The sequence below is a fragment of the Lissotriton helveticus genome, chromosome 2_2, assembly GCF_964261635.1.
Source record: "Lissotriton helveticus chromosome 2_2, aLisHel1.1, whole genome shotgun sequence".
NCBI classification, from domain to species: Eukaryota; Metazoa; Chordata; class Amphibia; order Caudata; family Salamandridae; genus Lissotriton; species Lissotriton helveticus.
Window position 1 is genome coordinate 516,686,748 of NC_136060.1, and position 24,903 is coordinate 516,711,650.

A 24,903-nucleotide genomic window follows, 5' to 3' on the forward strand; every position below is an offset into this window, starting at 1 on the left:
ACATTACTGTGTAATCAGAAGAGATCCCAGCAGCACTGACTCCTCAGTAGACATCACTATGTAATCACAAGAGATCCCAGCAGCACTGACTCCTCAGTAGACATTACTATGTAATCCCAAGAGATCCCAGCAGCACTGACTCCTCAGTAGACATTACTATGTAATCCCAAGAGATCCCAGCAGCACTGACTCATCAGTAGACATTACTGTGTAATCAGAAGAGATCCCAGCAGCACTGACTCCTCAGTAGACATCACTATGTAATCACAAGAGATCCCAGCAGCACTGACTCCTCAGTAGACATTACTGTGTAATCAGAAGAGATCCCAGCAGCACGGACTCCTCAGTAGACATTACTATGTAATCAGAAGAGATCCGAGCAGCACTGACTCCTCAGTAGACATTACTATGTAATCAGAAGAGATCCCAGCAGCACTGACTCCCCAGTAGACATTACTATGTAATTACAAGAGATCCCAGCAGCACTGACTCCCCAGTAGACATTACTATGTAATTACAAGAGATCCCAGCAGCACTGACTCCTCAGTAGACATTACTATGTAATCAGAAGAGATCCCAGCAGCACTGACTCCTCAGTAGACATTACTATGTAATTACAAGAGATCCCAGCAGCACTGACTCCTCGGTAGACATTACTATGTAATCGGAAGAGATCCCAGCAGCACTGACTCCCCAGTAGATATTACTATGTAATTACAAGAGATCCCAGCAGCACTGACTCCTCAGTAGACATTACTATGTAATCAGAAGAGATCCCAGCAGCACTGACTCCCCAGTAGACATTACTATGTAATTACAAGAGATCCCAGCAGCACTGACTCCTCAGTAGACATTACAATGTAATCCCAAGCGATCCCAGCAGCACTGACTCCTCAGTAGACATTACTACATAATTACAAGAGATCCCAGCAGCACTGACTCCTCAGTAGACATTACTATGTAATCACAAGAGATACCAGCAGCACTGACTCCTCAGTAGACATTACTACGGAATTACAAGAGATCCCAGCAGCACTGACTCCTCAGTAGATATTACTGTGTAATCACAAGAGATCCCAGCAGCACTGACTCCTCCATAGACATTAACATGTAATCGGAAGAGATCCCAGCAGCACTGACTCCCCAGTAGACATTACTATGTAATTACAAGAGATCCCAGCAGCACTGACTCCCCAGTAGACATTACTATGTAATTACAAGAGATCCCAGCAGCACTGACTCCTCAGTAGACATTACTATGTAATCAGAAGAGATCCCAGCAGCACTGACTCCTCAGTAGACATTACTATGTAATTACAAGAGATCCCAGCAGCACTGACTCCTCGGTAGACATTACTATGTAATCGGAAGAGATCCCAGCAGCACTGACTCCCCAGTAGACATTACTATGTAATTACAAGAGATCCCAGCAGCACTGACTCCTCAGTAGACATTACTATGTAATCAGAAGAGATCCCAGCAGCACTGACTCCCCAGTAGACATTACTATGTAATTACAAGAGATCCCAGCAGCACTGACTCCTCAGTAGACATTACTATGTAATCCCAAGCGATCCCAGCAGCACTGACTCCTCAGTAGACATTACTACATAATTACAAGAGATCCCAGCAGCACTGACTCCTCAGTAGACATTACTGCGTAATTACAAGAGATCCCAGCAGCACTGACCCCTCAGTAGACATTACTACGTAATTACAAGAGATCCCAGCAGCACTGACTCCTCGGTAGACATTACTATGTAATCGGAAGAGATCCCAGCAGCACTGACTCCCCAGTAGACATTACTATGTAATTACAAGAGATCCCAGAAGCACTGACTCCTCAGTAGACATTACTATGTAATCAGAAGAGATCCCAGCAGCACTGACTCCCCAGTAGACATTACTATGTAATTACAAGAGATCCCAGCAGCACTGACTCCTCAGTAGACATTACTATGTAATCCCAAGCGATCCCAGCAGCACTGACTCCTCAGTAGACATTACTACATAATTACAAGAGATCCCAGCAGCACTGACTCCTCAGTAGACATTACTATGTAATCACAAGAGATACCAGCAGCACTGACTCCTCAGTAGACATTACTACGTAATTACAAGAGATCCCAGCAGCACTGACTCCTCAGTAGACATTACTATGTAATTACAAGAGATCCCAGCAGCACTGACTCCTCGGTAGACATTACTATGTAATCGGAAGAGATCCCAGCAGCACTGACTCCTCGGTAGACATTACTATGTAATCACAAGAGATCCCAGCAGCACAGACTCCTCCGTAGACATTACTATGAAATTACAAGAGATCCCAACAGCACTGACTCCTCAGTAGACATTACTATATAATTACAAGAGATCCCAGCAGCACTGACTCCTCAGTAGACATTACTATGTAATTACAAGAGATCCCAGCAGCACTGACTCCTCAGTAGACATTACTATGTAATTACAAGAGATCCCAGCAGCACTGACTCCTCCATAGACATTAATATGTAATTACAAGAGATCCCACCAGCACTGACTCCTCGGTAGACATTACTATGTAATCACAAGAGATCCCAGCAGCACAGACTCCCCAGTAGACATTACTATGTAATTACAAGAGATCCCAGCAGCACTGACTCCTCAGTAGACATTACTGTGTAATCGGAAGAGATCCCAGCAGCACTGACTCCTCAGTAGATATTACTATGAAATCACAAGAGATCCCAGCAGCACTGACTCCTCAGTAGACATTACTGTGAAATCACAAGAGATACTAGCTGAACTGACTCCTCAGTAGACATTACTATGAAATCGCAAGCGATCCCAGCAGCACTGACTCCTCGGTAGACATTACTGTGTAATTGCAAGAGATCCCAGCAGCACTGACTCCCCAGTAGACATACTATGTAATCGCAAGAAATCCCAGCAGCACTAACTCCCCAGTAGACATTACTATGTAATCGCAAGCGATCCCAGCAGCACTGACTCCTCAGTAGACATTACTATGTAATTACAAGAAATCGCAGCAACACAGACTCCTCAGTAGACATTACTATGTAATTACAATAGATTCCAGCAGCACTGACTCCTCAGTAGACATTACTATGTAATTACAATAGATCCCAGCAGCACTGACTCCTCAGTAGACATTACTATGTAATCAGGAGAGATCCCAGCAGCACTGACTCCTCAGTAGACTTTACTATGTAATCAGGAGAGATCCCAGCAGCACTGACTCATCAGTAGACATTACTAAGTTAATTACAAGTGATCCCAGCAGCACTGACTCCTCAGTAGACATTACTATGTAATTACAAGACATCACAGCAACACAGACTCCTCAGTAGACATTACTATGTAATTACAATAGATCCCAGCAGCACTGACTCCTCAGTAGACATTACTATGTAATTACAATAGATCCCAGCAGCACTGACTCCTCAGTAGACATTACTATGTAATCAGGAGAGATCCCAGCAGCACTGACTCCTCAGTAGACATTACTATGTAATCAGAAGAGATCCCAGCAGCACTGACTCCCCAGTAGACATTACCATGTAATTACAATAGATCCTAGCAGCACTGCCTGCTCAGTGGTTATTACTCTGTAATCCCAAGAGATCCTCAGCAGGTAATCGAGGCAGGAGAGGACCACTGACATGAGGGAACGGACGCTCTAAAACCAAACCACCCCACGCTTGAAGCTCCAACCTACTTTCCTGGCATTCTGTGTCCTCCAGGCAGAAGCTGGCCTTGTGGCCCTCCGCCACCTTGGTGCCGTTGGGGGTCAGGATGTCGTAGTGGGTGAAGATGTCCATGCTGTGGTAATGCCTGCAAGACACACAACCAGAGAGACAACACAACACAGAGAGCACGGTCAAACCATTCTGGCAATTCTGTGCACTACCTTTGAGAAACAAAAAAAGGTATACGTAGATATACAGATGTAGGCCTTCTGGGGAAAACAAACATCTGGGACACTGTAGCATCTCTCGTTCTAAGCAACCTCTAGGCATGGTTTACAATCAAAGGGAGAAACACAACCGGGGCTTGGCAGAGAATTCCAACATTCCAATTCCAACAGTCACGGGGCGGAGCCGAGCCGGGCGGTCGTGTTCCATCTCGGCTCCCGGCTCCGGCGCTGCCCGGGAGCCTGGATTGGCGGTGCCCCAGTGGCCCGGGGGCTGTATTCGGCACCCACAGGAATCGGAAGGTGCAGGACACCTTCGGGGCTGCTCCGATCGCCCCTGGCACCACGGCAGCTAGATCGGGAGGAGACGCGAGTGGAGGACGGCCGCGGGAAAAATGGTGGCCGGAGCGCCGAGGACCTCAACTATCCACAAGAGGTACGCTGATGGGCTGACGGGCGCAATCTGAGGAACGCAGGGGCTGCCTCTATCTCAAGATAGTCTCCGGGGGCCTCTGAAGCGGCAAAACACCGAGGGTGGCCACAGCTGGAATCTGCCTTCCCCCGCCTGCCTGACTCTAAAATGGCGGCCCGATGTGACTCCCAGCCAAAGATCGGCGCCTTTGCCTGCTTGCTGGACTATCTGGCCCCAGCGCTTGCTGCCACTCCCTGGGGCGACTCCGCATGCTCTCTCTGGGGCTCTTGCCTGCGGGGGTGAGCCCTCTTTCATGGATCCCTTGGCGGTGAACATCGCCTACATCTGCCTCTGCGATCGGCCACCCGATGACAACATCCCGGGTGGTAGGATCGCTGGCTGCTCGCTGTTTCCGCCCGCAACAGACGTCAGAATGGGGTCAGAAATGTGCCCCTCCCCACCCCCCCTCACTGACCACGCTGCCTCGCGCATAAGGTGCCTGACTCCAAGATGGCGCCCTGGGGGACACTCTCCCGATGACCGGCGGACACAGGAGACACTGGCTCAAGGGACACGAACGCATGCCAGGGGAAACCTTTGCCTAAACCTAACTTTGTTGCCTTCCATTTCTGCCTGGGCGCCGGGGGTCTTTCTCCCCTGACCCTCCACTGGTCTCCGGATTGAACTCCCCTGCCCAGCTCCTCATGATCTATGTGGTTGCGACTTTGCTGCGGACTGCCTGTCCCCCCCCCTGGACCTGCTGGCTATGCTAGCCCTCTCTCTGAACCTTCGGACTCGGACCCTCACGCTCCCCCGCCATTATCTCTATAGGACGTGCCTCTTCTACCAACGTTTTTCGTCCACCATTTTAGTGACCTCTCACTGTCCTTCTGACTTTCCTACTGTCTCTCTTATTGCCTCTGACCAGTACAGGCCTAGAGTATATCCATTTGTATCTCCCCCTCTTGTGATTCTACCGCTTGTACATTTGCAATTTTTCTCTTTCTATCTGCACCTTTCGTATGGGCCTAGAGTATATCCATTTGTATCTCCTCCTCTTGTGATTCTATCTCTTGTACATTTGCAATTTTTTTTTTTTCTTTTCCATCTGCACCTTTTGTAACGCGGGTGATCCTAGGTCAGCTAAAATTCCTGGAGCCTAGTCCCGACAGCTCGACGACTTTCGGAGGGCTGGATGAGGTCCCCCGCTACACGGCGGAGGAGGGCACTGGACATCGAATGCTGTCTTATGTCTCTTGTGATTCTATCTCTTGTACATTTGCAATTTTTTTCTTTTCCATCTGCACCTTTTGTAACGCGTGTGATCCTAGGTCAGCTGAAATTCCTGGAGCCTAGTCCCGACAGCTCGACGACTTTCGGAGGGCTGGATGAGGTCCCCCGCTACACGGCGGAGGAGGGCACTGGACATCGAATGCTGTCTTATGTAAACCGTTCTGATAACATAAACGGGTCAAGAGCCTGAAATGTGCAATGTAACTGATTCTATGTAAACTGCTGTGACAATATGTAACGGAACTGGTGCTATGTAAAGCGCTCTGATAACCTTATCGGTTCAAGTTCGCGCTATAGAAAACTCTAAAAATAAATAAATAAATAAACATCATTTTCACCTTCTCTCCTTCTTACTTGCTTTCATGAGCAGTAGGCTTCACCATAGGTTGGCCAGACTTTACTCTCCTCTTCACAGGATGACACTGAAATTCCCCAAAGTTTCAGCAGAAATACAGGAGGAGTAGAAACACCAGTGCAGAACCTTACCTGAAGCCAAAACTGCAGCAGCGAGCTAAGGATAAACAAATGTTAGGGGTGGACGGAAGCCATGGAGTAATTAGAAGACGCACCATGGCTTGTGGTGAGACACATGAGGCGGCAAAGACTCCGGAGCGGAAGGCAGCTTTAGGCAGCCTGGAAACCTCCCTATACCCTTCTCATCCCTTTATTGAGTTCAATCAAACCCCTTCTGGTGCAGTTTTCCTAAAGAGCCTGCGGAGGCATTGAAGAGGTTGAGGCGCTATCTTGACCACTGCATGGGCAGTGTGTGGAGCAGCTTGTAAGCGGGTGTCACCAAGGAGGGTGGAAGCTTCACCCACTCCCGCTGCAAGCAATCAACAGGAGGGCTCTGAACCTTAACCAGAGAGGGACTCTTGGTGGCCGGAGTCAGAGGTAGAGGGGCCGTTCACGAGGGCCCGCTGAAGGAATGTTGACCCTGGTGGAACAAGACTTCTCCTCAAGCTCTCATCTTAAATCAGAGTCACTTCTGAGACTCAACATTTACTTGCACTAGTTCCAATCTTTTAGGGTAGGAATTGCGGGTGAGTTGTGTATTCTGATCCAGAGGATAGGCTGCGTGAGAGAGAGGAACCGCCTCATACTGATGCGCCCTCAACATCTAAGGGTGTTTGCTGACGTACATGACACTGGGTTTCATCATGGCCAGGGCTGGAATTTGTACTACTTTCCACATTTCGCATCGTAGTTGAGTTTGCTCTACATTGGTTGGATGAGGCGTTTGTCATCTTATTAGGCCAACTCTTTCCCTGCAGCAGCCAGTCTTAAGCATGGTTCAGTCTATTTAACCATTAATTTCTACAAGGTTGTCTTGGGTGTGTGCTTTTGTGGCTGGATGGGTGTGTGCTCTTGTGGCTGGTTGTGGGTGAGGTCTTGTGGCTGGATGGGTGTAAGGTCTTGTGGATGGATGGGTGTGAGGTCATGTCTTGTGGATGGATGGGTGTGAGGTCATGTCTTGTGGATGGATGGGTGTGAGGTCTTGTCTTGTGGCTGGATGGGTGCAATGTCTTGTCTTGTGGCTGGACAGGTGTGAAGTCTTGTGGCTGGATGGGTGTGAAGTCTTGTGGTTGGATGGTTGTGTGCTCTTGTGGATGGATGGGTGTGAGGGCTTGTCTTGTGGCTGGATGGGTGTGAGGACTTGTCTTGTAGCTGGATGGGTGTGAGGTCTGCTCTTGTGGCTGGATGGGTACAAAGTCATGTGGCTGGATGGTTGTGTGCTCCTGTGGCTGGATGGGGGTGAGGTCTTGTGGCTGAATAGGTGTGAGGTATTGTGGTTGGATGGGTGGAGGTCTTGTGGATGGATGGGTGTGAGGTCTTGTCTTGTGGCTGGATGGTTGTGAGCTCTCGTCTTGTAGCTGGATGGGGTGAGGTCTTGTGGCTGGATGGGTGTGAGGTCTTGTGGCTGGATGGGTGTGAGGTCTTGTGGCTGGATGGGTGTGAGATCTTGTCTTGTAGCTGGATGGGTGCGAGGTCTTGTCATGTGGCTGGATGGGTATAAGGTCTTGTGGCTGGATGGGTGTGAGGTCTTGTGGCTGGATGGGTGTGAGGTCTTGTGGCTGGATGGGTGTGAGGTCTTGTGGCTGGATGGGTGTGAGGTCTTGTCCTGTGGCTGGATGGGGTGAGGTCTTGTGGCTGGATGGGTGTGAGGTCTTGTGGCTGGATGGGTGTGAGGTCTTGTGGCTGGATGGGGTGAGGTCTTGTGGCTGGATGGGTGTGAGGTCTTGTCCTGTGGCTGGATGGGGTGAGGTCTTGTGGCTGGATGGGTGTGAGGTCTTGTGGCTGGATGGGTGTGAGGTCTTGTGGCTGGATGGGGTGAGGTCTTGTGGCTGGATGGGTGTGAGGTCTTGTGGCTGGATGGGGTGAGGTCTTGTGGTTGGATGGGTGTGAGGTCTTGTGGCTGGATGGGTGTGAGGTCTTGTGGCTGGATGGGTATAAGGTCTTGTGGCTGGATGGGTGTGAGGTCTTGTGGCTGGATGGGTGTGAGGTCTTGTGGCTGGATGGGTGTGAGGTCTTGTGGCTGGATGGGTGTGAGGTCTTGTGGCTGGATGGGTATAAGGTCTTGTGGCTGGATGGGTGTGAGGTCTTGTGGCTGGATGGGTGTGAGGTCTTGTGGCTGGATGGGTGTGAGGTCTTGTGGCTGGATGGGTGTGAGGTCTTGTCCTGTGGCTGGATGGGGTGAGGTCTTGTGGCTGGATGGGTGTGAGGTCTTGTGGCTGGATGGGTGTGAGGTCTTGTGGCTGGATGGGTGTGAGGTCTTGTGGCTGGATGGGTATAAGGTCTTGTGGCTGGATGGGTGTGAGGTCTTGTGGCTGGATGGGTGTGAGGTCTTGTGGCTGGATGGGTGTGAGGTCTTGTGGCTGGATGGGTGTGAGGTCTTGTCCTGTGGCTGGATGGGGTGAGGTCTTGTGGCTGGATGGGTGTGAGGTCTTGTGGCTGGATGGGTGTGAGGTCTTGTGGCTGGATGGGGTGAGGTCTTGTGGCTGGATGGGTGTGAGGTCTTGTGGCTGGATGGGGTGAGGTCTTGTGGCTGGATGGGGTGAGGTCTTGTGGCTGGATGGGTGTGAGGTCTTGTGGCTGGATGGGTGTGAGGTCTTGTGGCTGGATGGGGTGAGGTCTTGTGGCTGGATGGGTGTGAGGTCTTGTGGCTGGATGGGGTGAGGTCTTGTGGCTGGATGGGGTGAGGTCTTGTGGCTGGATGGGTGTGAGGTCTTGTGGCTGGATGGGTGTGAGGTCTTGTGGCTGGATGGGGTGAGGTCTTGTGGCTGGATGGGTGTGAGGTCTTGTGGCTGGATGGGGTGAGGTCTTGTGGCTGGATGGGTGTGAGGTCTTGTGGCTGGATGGGTGTGAGGTCTTGTGGCTGGATGGGTGTGAGGTCTTGTGGCTGGATGGGTGTGAGGTCTTGTGGCTGGATGGGTGTGAGATCTTGTCTTGTAGCTGGATGGGTGCGAGGTCTTGTCATGTGGCTGGATGGGTATAAGGTCTTGTGGCTGGATGGGTGTGAGGTCTTGTGGCTGGATGGGTGTGAGGTCTTGTGGCTGGATGGGTGTGAGGTCTTGTGGCTGGATGGGTGTGAGGTCTTGTCCTGTGGCTGGATGGGGTGAGGTCTTGTGGCTGGATGGGTGTGAGGTCTTGTGGCTGGATGGGTGTGAGGTCTTGTGGCTGGATGGGTGTGAGGTCTTGTGGCTGGATGGGTGTGAGGTCTTGTCCTGTGGCTGGATGGGGTGAGGTCTTGTGGTTGGATAGGTGTGAGGTCTTTAACTGTGGCTGGATGGTTGTGAGTTCTTGTCTTGTGGATGGATGGGTGTGAGGTGTGTCACGGTGGTAAGTTACATCTCTTATTTTAAAGTATAGGGTTGCTTAGGCTCTCTCACGGTTGGGTGCAAGTGTTTTTACGAATGTTCTGTCATAGATTGGTGTCAATTATATTATTTTTCTTGCAATGGTTTGGTGTTGCCTCCATCCTTGTGTGGTTTGTTCTGTAATGGTTCTGTATAAGGTTTAGTGTAACTTTTACAGTGGATCCGTTTATGTTCTATAATGGTTTGATATAAATTCTATCATGGTCCTTGTGAATCCTATAGGGATTTGGCTTAGCATAAGATCCATCATGGTTTGGTGTAATTTCTATCATGGTTTGGTGTATGTTCCATCATGGTTTGGTGTAAGTTCCATCATGGTTTGGTGTATGTTCCATTATGGTTTGGTGTAAGTTCCATCATGGTTTGGTGTATGTTCCATTATGGTTTGGTGTAAGTTCCATCATGGTTTGGTGTATGTTCCATCATGGCTTAGTATAAGTTCCATCATGGTTTGGTGTATGTTCCATCATGGTTAGGTGTATGTTCTATCATGGTTTGGTGTAAGTCCCATCATGGCTTAGTATAAGTTCCATCATGGTTTGGTGTATGTTCCATCATGGTTTGGTGTAAGTTCCATCATGGCTTAGTATAAGTTCCATCATGGTTTGGTGTATGTTCTATCATGGTTTGGTGTAAGTCCCATCATGGCTTAGTATAAGTTCCATCATGGTTTGGGGTAATTTCCATAATGGTTTGGTGTAAGTTCCATCATGGCTTAGTATAAGTTCCATCATGGTTTGGTGTATGTTCCATCATGGTTTGGTGTAAGTTCCATCATGGCTTAGTATAAGTTCCATCATGGTTTGGTGTATGTTCTATCATGGTTTGGTGTAAGTCCCATCATGGCTTAGTATAAGTTCCATCATGGTTTGGGGTAATTTCCATAATGGTTTGGTGTAAGTCCCATCATGGCTTAGTATAAGTTCCATCATGGTTTGGTGTATGTTCCATCATGGTTTGGTGTAAGTTCCATCATGGCTTAGTATAAGTTCCATCATGGTTTGGTGTATGTTCCATCATGGTTTGGTGTAAGTTCCATCATGGCTTAGTATAAGTTCCATCATGGTTTGGGGTAAGTTCCATAATGGTTTGGTGTAAGTTCTATCATGGTTTGGTGAATGTTCCATCATGGTTTGGTGTAAGATCCATCATGGTTTGGTGTCATTTCTATCATGGTTTGGTGAATGTTCCATCATGGTTTGGTGTAAGTTCCATCATGGTTTGGTGTATGTTCCATTATGGTTTGGTGTAAGTTCCATTATGGTTCGGTGTATGCTCCATCATGGTTTGGTGTAAGTTCCATCATGGCTTAGTATAAGTTCCATCATCGTTTGGGGTAAGTTCCATAATGGTTTAGTGTAAGTTCCATCATGACTTATTATAAGTTCCCTCATGGTTTGGAGTACGTTCTGCAATTGTTCTTGTAAGCCGTGCAGTGGTTCAGTGAAAGTTCTAGAATGGTCCTGTGTTAATTCTACCATGAGATTACTTCCCACCATGGGACATACGAACTGTCAAGTTTTACTGGCAAGATAACCTGAAAACAGGCTTGGTTTGCCACCGCGGAATGAACACCTGCATTTGGGGACCCCATGTTCTTTCTAGATAACTTTAAGATGGCATGTTCAGTCAGCCCTGAGTGTTCGGGTTCAGAGAATGTTTAATGTGACTTTGCCTGGATTGGCCTCTATAAATGTTGTTTTCATAAGTAGACCCACACTTGCATGACACAAAGACACCAAGACAGGCACACACAAGTAGTAAGACGCACACACAAGCAGAAAGATAAGCTGCTTCCACAAACACCAGGACAGGCACACACAAACAGTAAGATGCACATACAAGCAGGAAGACAAACTACTTCTACAAACATTAAGAAAGGCACACACACACAAACAAACAGTGCCCACCACTACATTGACACACAAGGTGAAGTGAACCAGTCTAGGAGACCTATGCCCATCACTGCATCGACACACGAGGGGCAGTGGCCCAGTCTAGGAGACCTGTATCCACCACTGCATCATTACACAAGGGGCAGTGTCCCAGTCTAGAGACTAGTACATCAGTGCATGAGAGATAGGTGCACCACCACTGTATAGACGCATGAGTGAAAGTGGCCCTGCCAACAACCCTTTGGGCGATGCCCAACATCCCACTCATTGCCTTCACCCCACATGTAGAGCATCTGTGCTGGAACAAAGATAACAATTACGGGTGGTCTGACTATTGCATTACTTTATGGCAACAAATGAGACTGCCTTGGCAGTATTGTGGTAGAACGTCTATATTTCACTATCACAGGATCATATAGACTTGGTCTGATGTTAATGAACTTCAGTGCTGAGGACAGCTACAGCGAAGTGATCAAAGCTCCCACTAGCCACCCACACTCTCCATGAGAAATGTCTCTTCTAACAAACCAAGCAGGTGCAATGGAGTCCATTAACATTCATTTCCATGCAAGACTGCATTTATAGGGGATTGGGAAGCTTCAGCAAAAGAAAATTACACTAACTGCGCATACCCGTGAACGGGAGGACACGGCGGAAGAACAGACAGCACTCTTTCCATACAGGGGCTGCTAATGCCATGGAGAACTAAAGCTGCACATTGATGACATTATTCAACAAGTGGTGCAAAGACACTGCAGCATTAAGTTCAATGTCTGCTGCCGAGTATTACAAAAAAAGAGATAGTTCAAAAGGACAGACCTCCATCCCAATGGGTATCACCAATAGTGGTTATAAAAAAGCAGAAGCAGCCTAGTGCAGTGAGAATATGTGTTGATATGAGGCTTCCCAAGAAGAATATGAATTTAAAGAGGCCCACAGAACTTACATAATCATGTATATGACCAAAGCCTATTTCGAGGATCCACACTAGGTTTTCCTCCATGGATCGAGGAGGGGGTTCTAGTGCACTGGGCCAGGAGCAGACAATTTTGTATACTCGACTGTCCAGGCTAGGAACTTCAAATGAATATGCTTGGTGTCGGGGCGTGGCTAAGCACGCAATGGCGACGGACGCTCTTGGGTAGAGCTCCGCTACCGGCTCCCCTTCCCTGAGCCAATTATCCGGCAATAGTGACCGGGGCCGCCCGAAACCTTGAGCGGACCCCCCCGGCACCCGCCGAGGTGCATCTGGTGAACTTTTGTGTCCGAGCTCCGACGGACCCGACCCCGACCTCTCCCACAGCCCTCTTGCGGGACGAGGCGCTCCCGGGCCGGCGACACGATCAAGGGAGACCGGGGCTTGGGCCCAGGGTACAGGCCCGACGGCCCACCTTCTCCGAGCTGCCCGGACCTCACGAGCTGCCCGCTGCCTTGCCGGGTGGACCCGCCGGTGGTCCGGAAGACGCCCTGCACTACTGCGGCCCGCGAGGGACGAGCCCAGACTGCGGGGAGACCAGGCGTCCCCCGTTCGCGCCGAGGACCCCAAGCGCGGCCCGCCCTGGACCGAGGTGAGGAGTGGCGGGGCAGTGGCCGACCCGCGGGGGGCGCAGGGGAGGGCGGTTGCCCCAAACAGCGGACGGCCCCCCCCCGGAGGGACCACACAGCAGCCGGCGCCACCCGGGGAGCCCGCAGCGCTGAGGCGGACATCGAGGGGCCGGCAAGAGGCGGCAGCCCCCGCACTGGACGCTGAGGGCCTGGGACCCTGCCCGGGGGGCTGCGTTACCTTCAAGAGCTGAGCGGCCGTCTCTCCACCCCTCACACTGTGGACACGCGGAGGGGAGCACCTGCGGACCCCCCCCATGGAGGCGAAGGCTACCGGAGTGGCAGTGAGGCATGAGTGAAGTGAGGCCAGGGCCCAGACCAACCTGCCCAGCTCGCACGGGCGTGCGTGTCTCGTACGCCCCCTCGGCCATTGCAACATTCGGGCCGGTGTGGTGGGGCGACAAGGCGAAACACCCCCTGGGGGACCCCCTCCCCCCCACCCCCCACGGGGGCAACGACGACGGCCTAATCTGAGGGAATAGCTGACACCCGCAGAGTTCCACGCCCGGGGGTGCAGCGCATCCGGGGTCGCCATCACTGGAGCGGCACCGGGGACTACCCTGCCGGACAGGCGCCACCCGCACATGTCCGGGGGAGTGCGGACCCGCACCGGGACAGGTGGGGCCCTGCCGAAAGGGAAAGCGGGCAGACCGCTACACAAAATGGCCGCCGAGCAACTGGCTTCGAGGCTTGACAGCGTGCTGGCAGCGGTGGAACGAATGGAACAGTCCCTCCAGCAAACTAGAACCTCCCTGGAGTCCAAAATAGATGGGGTCGCAGTGGACCTGACCCTCCTGCGCGACGACCACAGGAAATTGTCCGACCGAACCAAGACCCTGGAAGGCGCAGTGAAGGAGATCAAGCCCAAGGTCACTCAGGCAGACAGGCAACTGCAGGACCTCCTGAACAGAGTGGAGTTCCTGGAGGACAGGGCTGAGGACGCAGAAGGGAGGGCGAGGCGCAATAACATCCGCCTTGTGGGGGTTCCTGAAAAATGGGAGGGGGCCCGCCCGGCCCAGCATGTGGAAGACTGGCTGCGGACACTATTGCCCGAGGGTTCGCTGTCGCCTCACTTTGTTGTGGAACGCGCACATCGGGTGCCAACGCGGCCCTACACCACCGGCGCCAACCCGAGGCCGCTCCTCTTCAGGATACTGTACTACAGAGACAGAGACACGGTGCTGCGAGAGGTCCGGCGATTGGGTGAGGTACGCGTAGACAATGCGTCGATCATGTTCTTCCCCGATTACACCCTCCAGGTACAGCGCCAGAGGCACGACTTCATGGAAGTGAAGAAGAGGTTGCGCACCGCGGGCCTCAAGTACTCCCTCCTATTCCCTGCCAAGCTGAGGGTAGTGGCGGGGGACAACACTTACTTCTTCAGCACGCCTGTGGAGGCCAGTGAGTGGTTGGACGGGGGCACGGACACGGCACCCAAACACTCTCGAGGGGGCGAGACGAGGACCAGGCTACGAGGACCACGACGCCGCCGCAGACACAGGACCCAACAGTCCCAACAGTCCCAACGCGAGGAGGAGGGGGCGAGACACTCTCCCCCACTGGACCAGATGCTCCGAGAACAACGCGATGCATTACAGGCGGTTTCTCAAATGAGCAACTCACCCTCCCAAGAGACACCCCAGGAGGACGGCCAACCGCCGGTTCCGAGTGACGACGACGAGGCCATATATGGGATCCCGAACTCACAAATCTCGGTGGAACTGCCTATAGTCACGCCGCAAACCTCTGACTTGGTCCACTGATTCTGGAGGCACCGTTTGTTTTGATCTTGCCGAAACGAAGAGGGGGCTGGCGGAGGTAGGCTGGACGATGATGCGCGACTGGCGCCCGCCGCCGCTGGGGCCGTCTTCCTCCCCCCCCCCCCCCCCCCCCCCCGCCAGCTGACCGAACAGTGGACACCTGGAACAGTGAGTAATGCCCTTGTGGCACTGATGGTAAGCAGGGCGGGGCATACAGGGGTGGTCAGTCAGCACACAACCGCACCTGGCTACACGAAGGATGGGTTACTCAGAGTGTTGGACAGTAGTGGGCGGCCACTAACACCCTGTATCGAGTGGCTCAGGGAAGAGACCTGCTTCCCTTAACTGACTATATATCCTTTTTTGCCGAACTTGTGCTTAGCACGCACTGCCCCTTAGATAAGTAAGACTGTTCCTCTCCCTTGAGAGCATGGACGGTGGCCCGTTCCGCCACTGCCCTTTTGGCATTTTAGTGGGGATAGCCCGCTGTTGGTTGTTGTTCTTCATTGTTTTTTTTCCCTGTCCTAATGTCTTCCTGAACTTTGCTGAGTGTGCTGCGAGGGGTGGGAACGGGAAAGCTGGGAGGGCCGCTGCTGGGTCAATTGGCGGAGCCGCTCCTGTTGGGTATGTCAGGGAGGGATGTATATTGCCAAAATGTCTACCATAAAAATATGTACATGGAACATTAGAGGTATGCACACTCCCGCGCGCAGGTATCAGATCTATTCCTACTTGAAAAGGCAGAACGTGCAGGTCGCGCTATTGCAGGAAACACACCTGAGTGGGGCGGAGGTGACAGCGCTGAGGCGAAGATGGAGGGGACAACTGTACGCCACCGAGTACTCCTCGTATGCCCGCGGAGCACTGCTGTGGGTGAAGCCGGGCACTCCCTTCGTAATGTCAGAGGTACACTTGGATGCGGAGGGGAGGTATGTCCTAGTGAAGGGTCGCATAGACGGGCAACCGGTGGTCCTGGCGTCCATTTACGCTCCAAACACGGATCAGGGCACCTTCCTAGCGCGCATCTCGGAGAGATTGGCGCCCTGGCACGGCGTCCCATGGATACTGGGAGGCGACTATAACACGGTGCTAGACCCAGTGTTGGACCGCTCGGTCCCGCCGAGGCCGGAGGCAACATCCCAGGGGGCCACGAGAGCACTCACACAGTGGGCGGCGCAGTGGGACCTGAGGGATGCATGGCGCGCACACAATCCTGACGCTCAGGTGTACTCTTATTTCTCGGGAGCGCATAAGCTACACGTACGCCTTGATAGGTATATGGTGTCCACGGAACTGTTGCCGCACATCACTGACTCCCAATACCTGGGTCGGACGCACTCGGACCACAACCCCCATACACTACACTTGGCCTGGGAACGCCCGCGCCCACCTATCCCCACATGGCGACTACAACCTGCATTACTGCTAGATGCCCCCTTTAGAGACTCCCTGCAGGCCTGCGTAGCACAATACTTCACTGACAACTCAGATACAGCATCCTCCCCGAGAGTAGAGTGGGACGCATTCAAGGTGGTGGTAAGGGGACACTGCTTGAGCACCCAGGGGAGCATACGGTGGAAGCTGGAAGAGGACTTGCGCAGGGTGTAGGCGGACCTACTTGGTGGGGAACAGGAGGCGGTGGGGGGCGCGGGAGACCGGCTGCGGGCGGCCCGGGCGGAGCACGAAACACTACTGGAACGGCTGCGGCACGTCAACTTTGCGGCCCATTCGGCGCGGGTACATCAACACGGTGATAAGCCCGGTAGGCTATTGGCCTGGTTAGTCAGGCAGGAGGAACGCACGGAGCCAGTATCCGTCATTCACACGGCTGAGGGAGAGCTAGTGTACACCCAAAGCAGGATCCATCGAGCGTTTGTGGGGCACTATCAGGCCCTATACCAGTCGCACCTGAGAGTCTCTGCGGCCTACATAGCGGAATACCTGGCGGATATCCCGCTGCCCTCCCTTATCGGCTCGCAGCAGGACGCCCTGGGGGCGCCCTTCTCTCCGGAGGAAATGCGCGAGGCCATCTTCGCACTGTCCAACGGCAAATCGCCTGGCCCGGATGGGCTACCCGCCGAATTCTTTAAGGCGTGCTCGGACGTGCTGGTTCCGGAGCTGCTCAAATTGTACCATACTGCGATGGAGGAATCAGCACTCCCGGACTCGCTCAACGAGGCAAACCTCGTCTCGCTGTTGAAGCCGGGCAGGGATGGCGCGCTCATGGGATCCTATAGGCCGTTGGCCATGCTGAATACCGATTATAAAATATTCACCTCCCTCCTGGCCCGCCGCTTGGCCCTGGAGGTACCAACCCTGGTACACGAGGATCAAAACGGCTTCATGCCGGCGCGGAGCACGTCTCGTAACCTACGCCGCCTCTTCCGGATTCAGGAAGCAGCCTTGACACATTGGCCTAGATCGGGGTGTCTGGTCCTGGACCTGGAGAAGGCCTTCGATTCAGTTGAATGGCCATACCTGGGGGCAGTCTTGGACAGATTCGAGGTGGGAGATGCCTTTGCTGACATGGTCGGACTGCTCTACCAGAGGCCCAGTGTCCGAGTGAGGACGGGCGGGCTGTTGTCGGAGCAGATCAGAGTGCGCAGAGGCACCAGGCAAGGTTGCCCCCTGTCGCCCCTCCTTTTCTCGTTGGCCATTGAACCGCTGGCGGCTCTGCTGCGGGACAGGGGTGCGGAATGGGGGATCCCATTGGCTGACGGAACGCACACGGTCTCACTCTATGCAGACGACCTGCTGCTTTATGTGCGGGACCTCACTGCGGTACCGGCCGAGCTATCGGATATCTTCCGAACCTTCGCGGAGGTCTCGGGCCTCAGGGTCAACTGGGCCAAGTCCGGAGTATACTCGTTCAGCCGCGACCAGGAGGAATGTGATGTGCACCTTGGAGGGGCCCGGCTCGCTTGGTACCCGACCACGTTTAAATACCTGGGGCTGCACATCTACAGAGACCCACAGGACATACTGGAGGGCAACCTGGTGTGCTCCATTTCCTCCCTGCGGGCCCAGATGTCCTTCTGGAAAACTCTGCCGCTGAACGTGCCCAGCCGAATAGCTCTCTCCAAAATGATAGTGCTCCCCAGGTTACTCTATCACTTCGCAAATATCCCTACGTATGTCCCTGCACGGATATTCCGCGACCTGGAATCGATGCTTCGCGGCTTGATCTGGAACGCGGGGCGACCACGAGTGGCGCTGGCTAAACTGTACTCCCCGACTGCGGAGGGAGGATTGGCTGTTCCCAACATGGAGCTGTACTACCTGGCTGCCCAGCTCCAATGGGTGACGTACTGGCTCAGCGATACGCATCTAGACGACACGGCCACTGCCGACCACCAATGGTCCCACCCTCGGGTTTGCGCCCTGTTTCATCCATTAACCAAAGGACCCCGTCCTCTACCCTTGCATTTGGCCGTGGCCCGCAAATGCTTTCTCCGGAGCCTGAAACTGACACGAACTGCCAAACCATATGCTCCTGCCCTCCCCCTACTGGGCACCCCCAGGAGGAGTGGGATGGTCACGCAGCGCAATCTAGACTGCCGGAGTAGAGACCATGGGCGACCTGTATGCTGACGGGGCCCTTCTCCCATTTGCGGAACTGTCGGAAACCACGGGACTGCCGGCTGGGCAATTCCTCCTCCATGCGTCGGTACTGCGGGCATACACTGACTCCTGGGGAGACATCCGGGATGAGCCGCCGGTACACCACCTGCTCCAATATCTACATGTAATGGGCAGGGGCGCGCACATAACGCATTGGTTAGCACAGGCGCTTCTCATCCACACGCAAAAACCCACAACACAGATCAGGGCTAAATGGGCGGCGCACCGAGGGAGGGAATGGACAGACAAGGAGTGGAACCTGGTCCTAGCCAGTCCCGTGAACGTCCCCCGCAATTCCCGCTTTCGTGTCATTCAACTGTACGTATTGCACCAGGCATACCTAACGCCGGATAGAATAAACAGATACTTCGCGATTGACACTGCCGTTTGTCCCAGATGTGACCTGCTGGGTGCGGATATCCTGCACATGCTTTGGCACTGCCCAACTCTGACCGCGTACTGGGGGGAGGTGACCTCACTCCTGAATCACAGCACAGGCCCGGGTCTGCCGGACACGTGGGAGGCGTGCATTCTTGGACTCTATAAAAGAACTAAACTGAACAAACCACAGGCACGGTTCTGGGACCTGGGCCTCATCACGGCCAAGCGCCTGCTTACGAGGCATTGGAAACGGCGAGAACCGCCTACCCCGAAACACTGGTTCACATCCTTTATTAACTGGGCCGGGGCGGAGGGCACGGCGCTCCACAGGGAAGAAATTGCGGGTCTGCGGCAGTTCCCGATCTCACAGCTCTGGGATGGCTTCCTGGGGTCCCTGCGGGGGGAGGGCGCTGTCAGGGGGCTCACGTAGGACGGGCGCCACCGGAGGTGAGCCACGGAGGCTCCAACTCTATAGCAGGGACCACCACCCGCGGCAGCGCCCTCCCCACCCCCCGACACAGACATGGCTCACTCAGCGCGCAGGCCTCAGGCACGGTTCGACGCCCACGCAGGCACCCACTGGCGGTCATCGCCCAGCAACACCCCCACAGCACAGAGCTGCCGACATTGCCCCCGCAAGCGCACTCTACCCCCCCCCACCCCCTTCGTCATATTTGTTCACATGTTTGTAGTATCGGATCCCTGCTCACCGGTGGTGGCCTTTCCAACCCCCCATGTTACGGTGGGTAGAAACCGTCAACGGCGCCCCAGGTGGCGACCACAGGCGTAGACGCCGCTTGATACACCGACAGCGAGGCCACTATACCTGACTGCTACATGCTCCGTTAATCAGGCCGGCGACCGGCGAAACACCATGGCCCCAAAGGAGCTGTCCCACTTCAGGTCCGAGGACACTAGCACATGTACACCACTGGCCCCCTGCCGTACTGTAACATCATCGACACATACCACACTGTTCAGAGGTGTCTCCTATTTGCACTGCGCGACTGGGACGGACTTGATGTGGGGAAGTCACGATAGGACAGTTGAAACATGCCGATACGAACTGTTTTGTTTAGTTTGCTGTATTCATGGCTTAGTTCTAGAAAAATTGAAAAATAAGACGTCATTTATGGACCTATTCTTTTCTTGATTCCTGGCAATGTGACTATATTATATATGATTTAATGTACCGGGGACAAATGGGACGCAATGATACGCCCTCATATGCAGAATTGCACCCTTACGATTTACGGTTCCATTGCAGCCGGCCCGCTGGGTTGTAGGCTTTGCTATGTGTACTGCACCCATGAGCACTAATAAACGTCTTCAAAAAAAAAAAAAAAAAAAAAAATGAATATGCTTGGTGTCCAACAAACTAAGGTGTACATTTGGTTCTTGAAGGTGCTATGCCAAAAGGAATAACTCTTGATGCGGTAACACAACCCACCACCCAGAATTAATGAACGTGTTTCGGCTCCCGCTCATTGAGTAACCGTTGAAGAACACCCTGACCATCAACTGCTGTCCTACAGCTGAGGCCAAGAAGGTACCTACTGGCCACAATGAAGATCATGCAAGAGCTGCTACTGTCGGTAAAGGGCGCTCCGGCTCATAGGCTGTCGCTCTGTAAGTACAAGATTACAAATTGAGAGGACCAGGCACCTACATATGTTGGGTACCACGAATACTGAAAACTACTGTGAGAATCTGAAAGGCAAACTGGTTGCAGGGGTTGAAGCAATGGTGGATGAAGTGAGAATCAGGGGCCTTGTATGTCAGCCGGCTTGCCAAGGGGGCAAGCCAATGCGAAGTTTACCAGGAAGACAGTACAGAACTGTGGAGAAAGTCGACCCAGCTACTATTAGACAACAATCTAATAGAAGACAGTGACTGCTAAGTGACTACAATATCCAAGGTCAGAGTGCGCAGTGGTGATTTTATGAAGCTCTCCTCCTCAAATTAGAGAAACACCTGCAACAAATCTGCTTCTGCACTTCAGATATTCTCATTGCTGTGTTGGCAGCTCAGAAAGAGAACCATGTACTCCCTGAAATTACACAGAGTTGAACCAGGCCCTGGAGATTAGCCTCAGCTCAGATTATGGGACCGTAGGCTTTATTTTTTTTTTATTTTTTTAAAGAATACACAAATAGTGCTCTTCTAGTACTTGTAGACTCAAAGACACAAGCAAAACCTGAGCTTGGGCAGGTTATTCCTGAAGGAGACTTGGACAAGGCCCCTTATAGGTTCACAGTCTCCAGCTAACATACGCTGATCAGACCGCAAATGCTGCATACGTGTAAAAGAGCTGGGGAAGAGGTATTTTAGTCTGCATCAGCCAGTGTTAATAAGGGGATCTTAACAGGTTGCATACAATGTCCAATGTGTTACAATGATGCATTTTAGTGTGACACTGCTTACTCTAATACTAAAACAAGGCCCTCCCATGCCTTGCTGTACATACTGAAACAGTACTGCACAACGGCACTTTTTAGTGTCTGGTTACAGGCTGCAGTAGGTGCTTGCTAGAAGCAGTTAATGAGTTCCATAATACCAGAGCCCTAGCATACTCCAGATGTTCACACTGTGCCATTGAAAACCAGTGCATCTGCTGAGTTGAGTGAATCCTTTGAGCACGTGCACCAGGGAGCTTTTGCCCAGTTGTTTTGTTCTCAAGTAGTTCCTTGAAGTCTTTTCCTGGGTCTTGTTTGACAGATTCTATTTGGCTTCGAACATTTTTCAAGGTGATTCTAATTGACTCTGAACATGACCTTCTGCGCTAACCCTGACACTGCGGGGACACTCTGTTTGTTTGCCTTCCCCCGCCTCCTACCTCCGACCTTCTCTCCTCGCCGCTCCCGCTGTGCGGAAGCCGCTTCGTGGGAGGACCATCCCACCAACGCTGCCTGCCAGCTGCTTGCTCAACCGAGCTCGAGGATCATCAGTGGTGTAGAGAGGCTGCGGGGGAGTAGCGCGGCAGGGACTCACTTTCCCAGGAGTCCCTGCCTGACCAAGCAACATCCGGTCAGCGCCCCCTGCGTGCCCCGCCCACACACGCCCTACCATCTATATCACCAGGAGTGAAACCGCCTTGCGGGACGCGCGGCGGGACGCCCGGGGAAAGGGCGGGCCGTCTGTGGCCGTCCGTGGACTACCGAGGACTGGACGGACCCGCCCTCTAACTTTTACTCCTCTACAACAAGTAGGATTTCCTCGATATGCATTATAATGTTATTTTATAATCGATTCGCAGCATACATTGACTCTCATTCTGCTTAGCTGTTAACAAACATCTTCTCCTACCTCCTGCAATAAGCACATAATCCCTAAAAACATGTCTACAAGGGGCAGCAGGAGCAAGACTGCCGCCGGGGCGGCTACACTGATAGGTCCACTAGATAGCTTTATCACACGTACCACTGATGCTATCGATCTTAGCATCTCATTATTACAACGAAGGGTATCCCGGGAGTTGGAGTTTGCGAAACGCTCTTCTTTGGGAAGCATTAAATCAGCCAGAACACCAGGCTATGTGGATACCCTGAGAGTGGAAGACACCAACGACATTGTAGACGTACCTCACACTTTATCGAATGAGGTAAATTTATCAGTATCGGACACAAGTACTAATTGTGAGCTGGACAGTGATTTAGAAAGATCTCCCCTTCTTAATGTGGCTTTGACTCCTGATCTAGTGGAGGTCACTCACGAGAATGCCTCGGGGGACACACAGGGGGGGGGCAATTTCTAAAACAGCTTTATCTTCTATGCAACCTTTGCCACCGACTCGTAAGAAATGTAAACGCCCGAGAGGGAAAAAAGGTAAAGCCACGTTGGCTGACGTACATCAACAATACGAGTCTCGTAATATAAATATCAGTCACGCATCCAGAGATAAGCTTGATAACAATATAGACTGTGATCACCTGATCGAGCGAATCGGGGATCTTCTGAGTATATACTTATCACCAGTTGAAACCAGGCTCGCTCGATTAGAGAAGAGAATCGAAGAACTGGTATCTTTAAATAAAAACATTCCCCCCGCCCCTCCCCTTAACGTGGCTGGAGCACAAAAAGTAAAATCCAATGATAACAAAATAGTGCTGCCTCAACCAAAAGTTACAACTGGTGGAGTTGCTGAGACAATACAAAAGACAAAAGCTAATAAACCAACTCCAGCAATCCACCCTGCACCAGCAATGAGCCTTCCCTCAATGACCAGCAGTACTCACCCTAGAAAACCTCAAATTGTCTCGAAACACGCATCGCAAACCCCCATTCGAACTAGAAACATGACGGCAACAACACTCCATTCTAAGATTCCCTCCGAATTTCCTTATAAAGCTAAGCAAATTCCTCCATGTATCACCTTACCGCCAGAATGTGGAGCCTCTGTACTTGTGTTAGTTAATGTACCTATACGTAACCAAGAACAGTCAGAAACTGTTCGATCACTAAAAAACAAAATCCTTTACTGGCTTTCGTCAAATTGTAACTTTCCAACGGAATGTGCGGGGGAGATCACCCATGTACAGAGAGTGGGATGGATAGGCCCTTTACGAAAAAAATTTGAGGGCGACTGTGTAACACTTAATTTCAGAAACCCTCAATGGGCAGAGAAGACTCTTGCCAATGCCTCCCCACCCTCTACATGGGAATTCAACACTACTTTGCTTCCCCTGGGTTACTTTTATAGGCACTTGCCCCCATCAACTTCAAGCACACCGCTCAACCCTAAGATTCCTTCTTATGATAGACATTTTTTCCCAGAAATGAAGACCCCCTTTTCTCAACAAAATTCCAACTTTGTTTACCCCACAGGATTAGCACAATGGCACCAGAGTCAAACTCGCTTGCTTCCACCGATCCGTCCCTATCTCTCTAATACTCTTCATCAGGATTATGGGGATAATCGATGGTTCCAAGCTGCTCAACTGCCAACTACCTCTTATAATATTCCTACTTACAATAGATATAATGCATTTTCCGGCTTAGACAACAATGATTGACTTATAACCCACATAACCAACTGGGAAGATGCACTTACTTTAGAATCAGAGGAGAACTCACAACCTGGGGGTATATCTATCTCAGTCTCATCGGGGCCCTCTGAAAAAGAGGACGTTTTGAATACACCATCTGCTCCTATTAGCTCTGACACATTGAGTCATGCAGATAACTTACTTACTGTCATAGACCCAAGTCACAGTAGGTCAAAACTACATTTTACATTTTGGAATATTGCTGGCTTAGCACATAAATATACCAATCCCAACTTTTTGATCCAACTTGATTCAAGTGCTATTATCTGTCTCCAGGAGACTTGGGCCATCACGCCCATACACATAGCGGGCTTTAAAACATTTTGGTCCCCCGCAACGAAATCTCTCTCGGGCAGAAATAGTGGCGGTCTCGCCACTTATATTCTAAATACCATACAAATGGAGGATATTGTACCCCTAATAATAAAAGATAACTTCCAAATCATAATTTTAAAAAGGAGAAAACAAGAAGTATATATACTAGTTAATTTTTATAACAATCTGCCGCAAATTAATTTGTTAACTACTCTTACTGAGATTGCAGCAGTATTACAAGAACAAACTATAAAATATGCAAAAAATTCATGCATAATAATTTGGGGGGGAGATTTTAATCTCCACTTATGTAGGAACAGCAATAATAGTAAATGTGGTATCACCGATGAGGAGGATAACGGTATAACTCATTTTACACACTCCATTGAAGGCGAGAAAATGAATGAGGTCATGGCCGAACTAGAGCTAGGTTTCTTAAATGAAAAAAAAAATCCTCCTGCTCCCTTTATGCCAACTTTCAATGGAAGAGGCCTAACAAGTCTGATAGATTATATACTAATCTCACCCCTGAACGGGATAGATATCGAACTGTTTGAAGTAGCAAAAAATCCATTGAGTGATCATTTTCCAATTGTTGTATCCCTCGTGGAAAATAGATCTCATAAACCCACTAACGTTATGGCCGTTTTAGCCCAACAAGAACTTGCAGTTGGCTCACAGAATGGCTATACTTTAAAATGGGGGAAAATCGACAAGGAAGCCACAACGAATAAAATAGTCAAGCAATGTTGTGCCGAAATTACGTACTGTCTTGACCCTAATCTACAGCC

At 51.4% G+C, this 24,903-nt stretch overlaps 1 protein-coding gene across 4 annotated transcripts in view; it reads right to left on the reverse strand.

Annotated features, from left to right (window-relative positions):
- Window positions 1–24,903, reverse strand: part of LOXL3 (lysyl oxidase like 3) — a 377,140-nt gene that overhangs the window by 40,724 nt on the left and 311,513 nt on the right. For all 4 annotated transcript variants that reach the window (XM_078678827.1, XM_078678825.1, XM_078678824.1 and 1 more), the window contains one exon: window positions 3,719–3,834. In XM_078678827.1, the coding sequence (XP_078534953.1) occupies window positions 3,719–3,834 (116 nt within the window). The remainder of the gene's footprint in view (window positions 1–3,718; window positions 3,835–24,903) is intronic.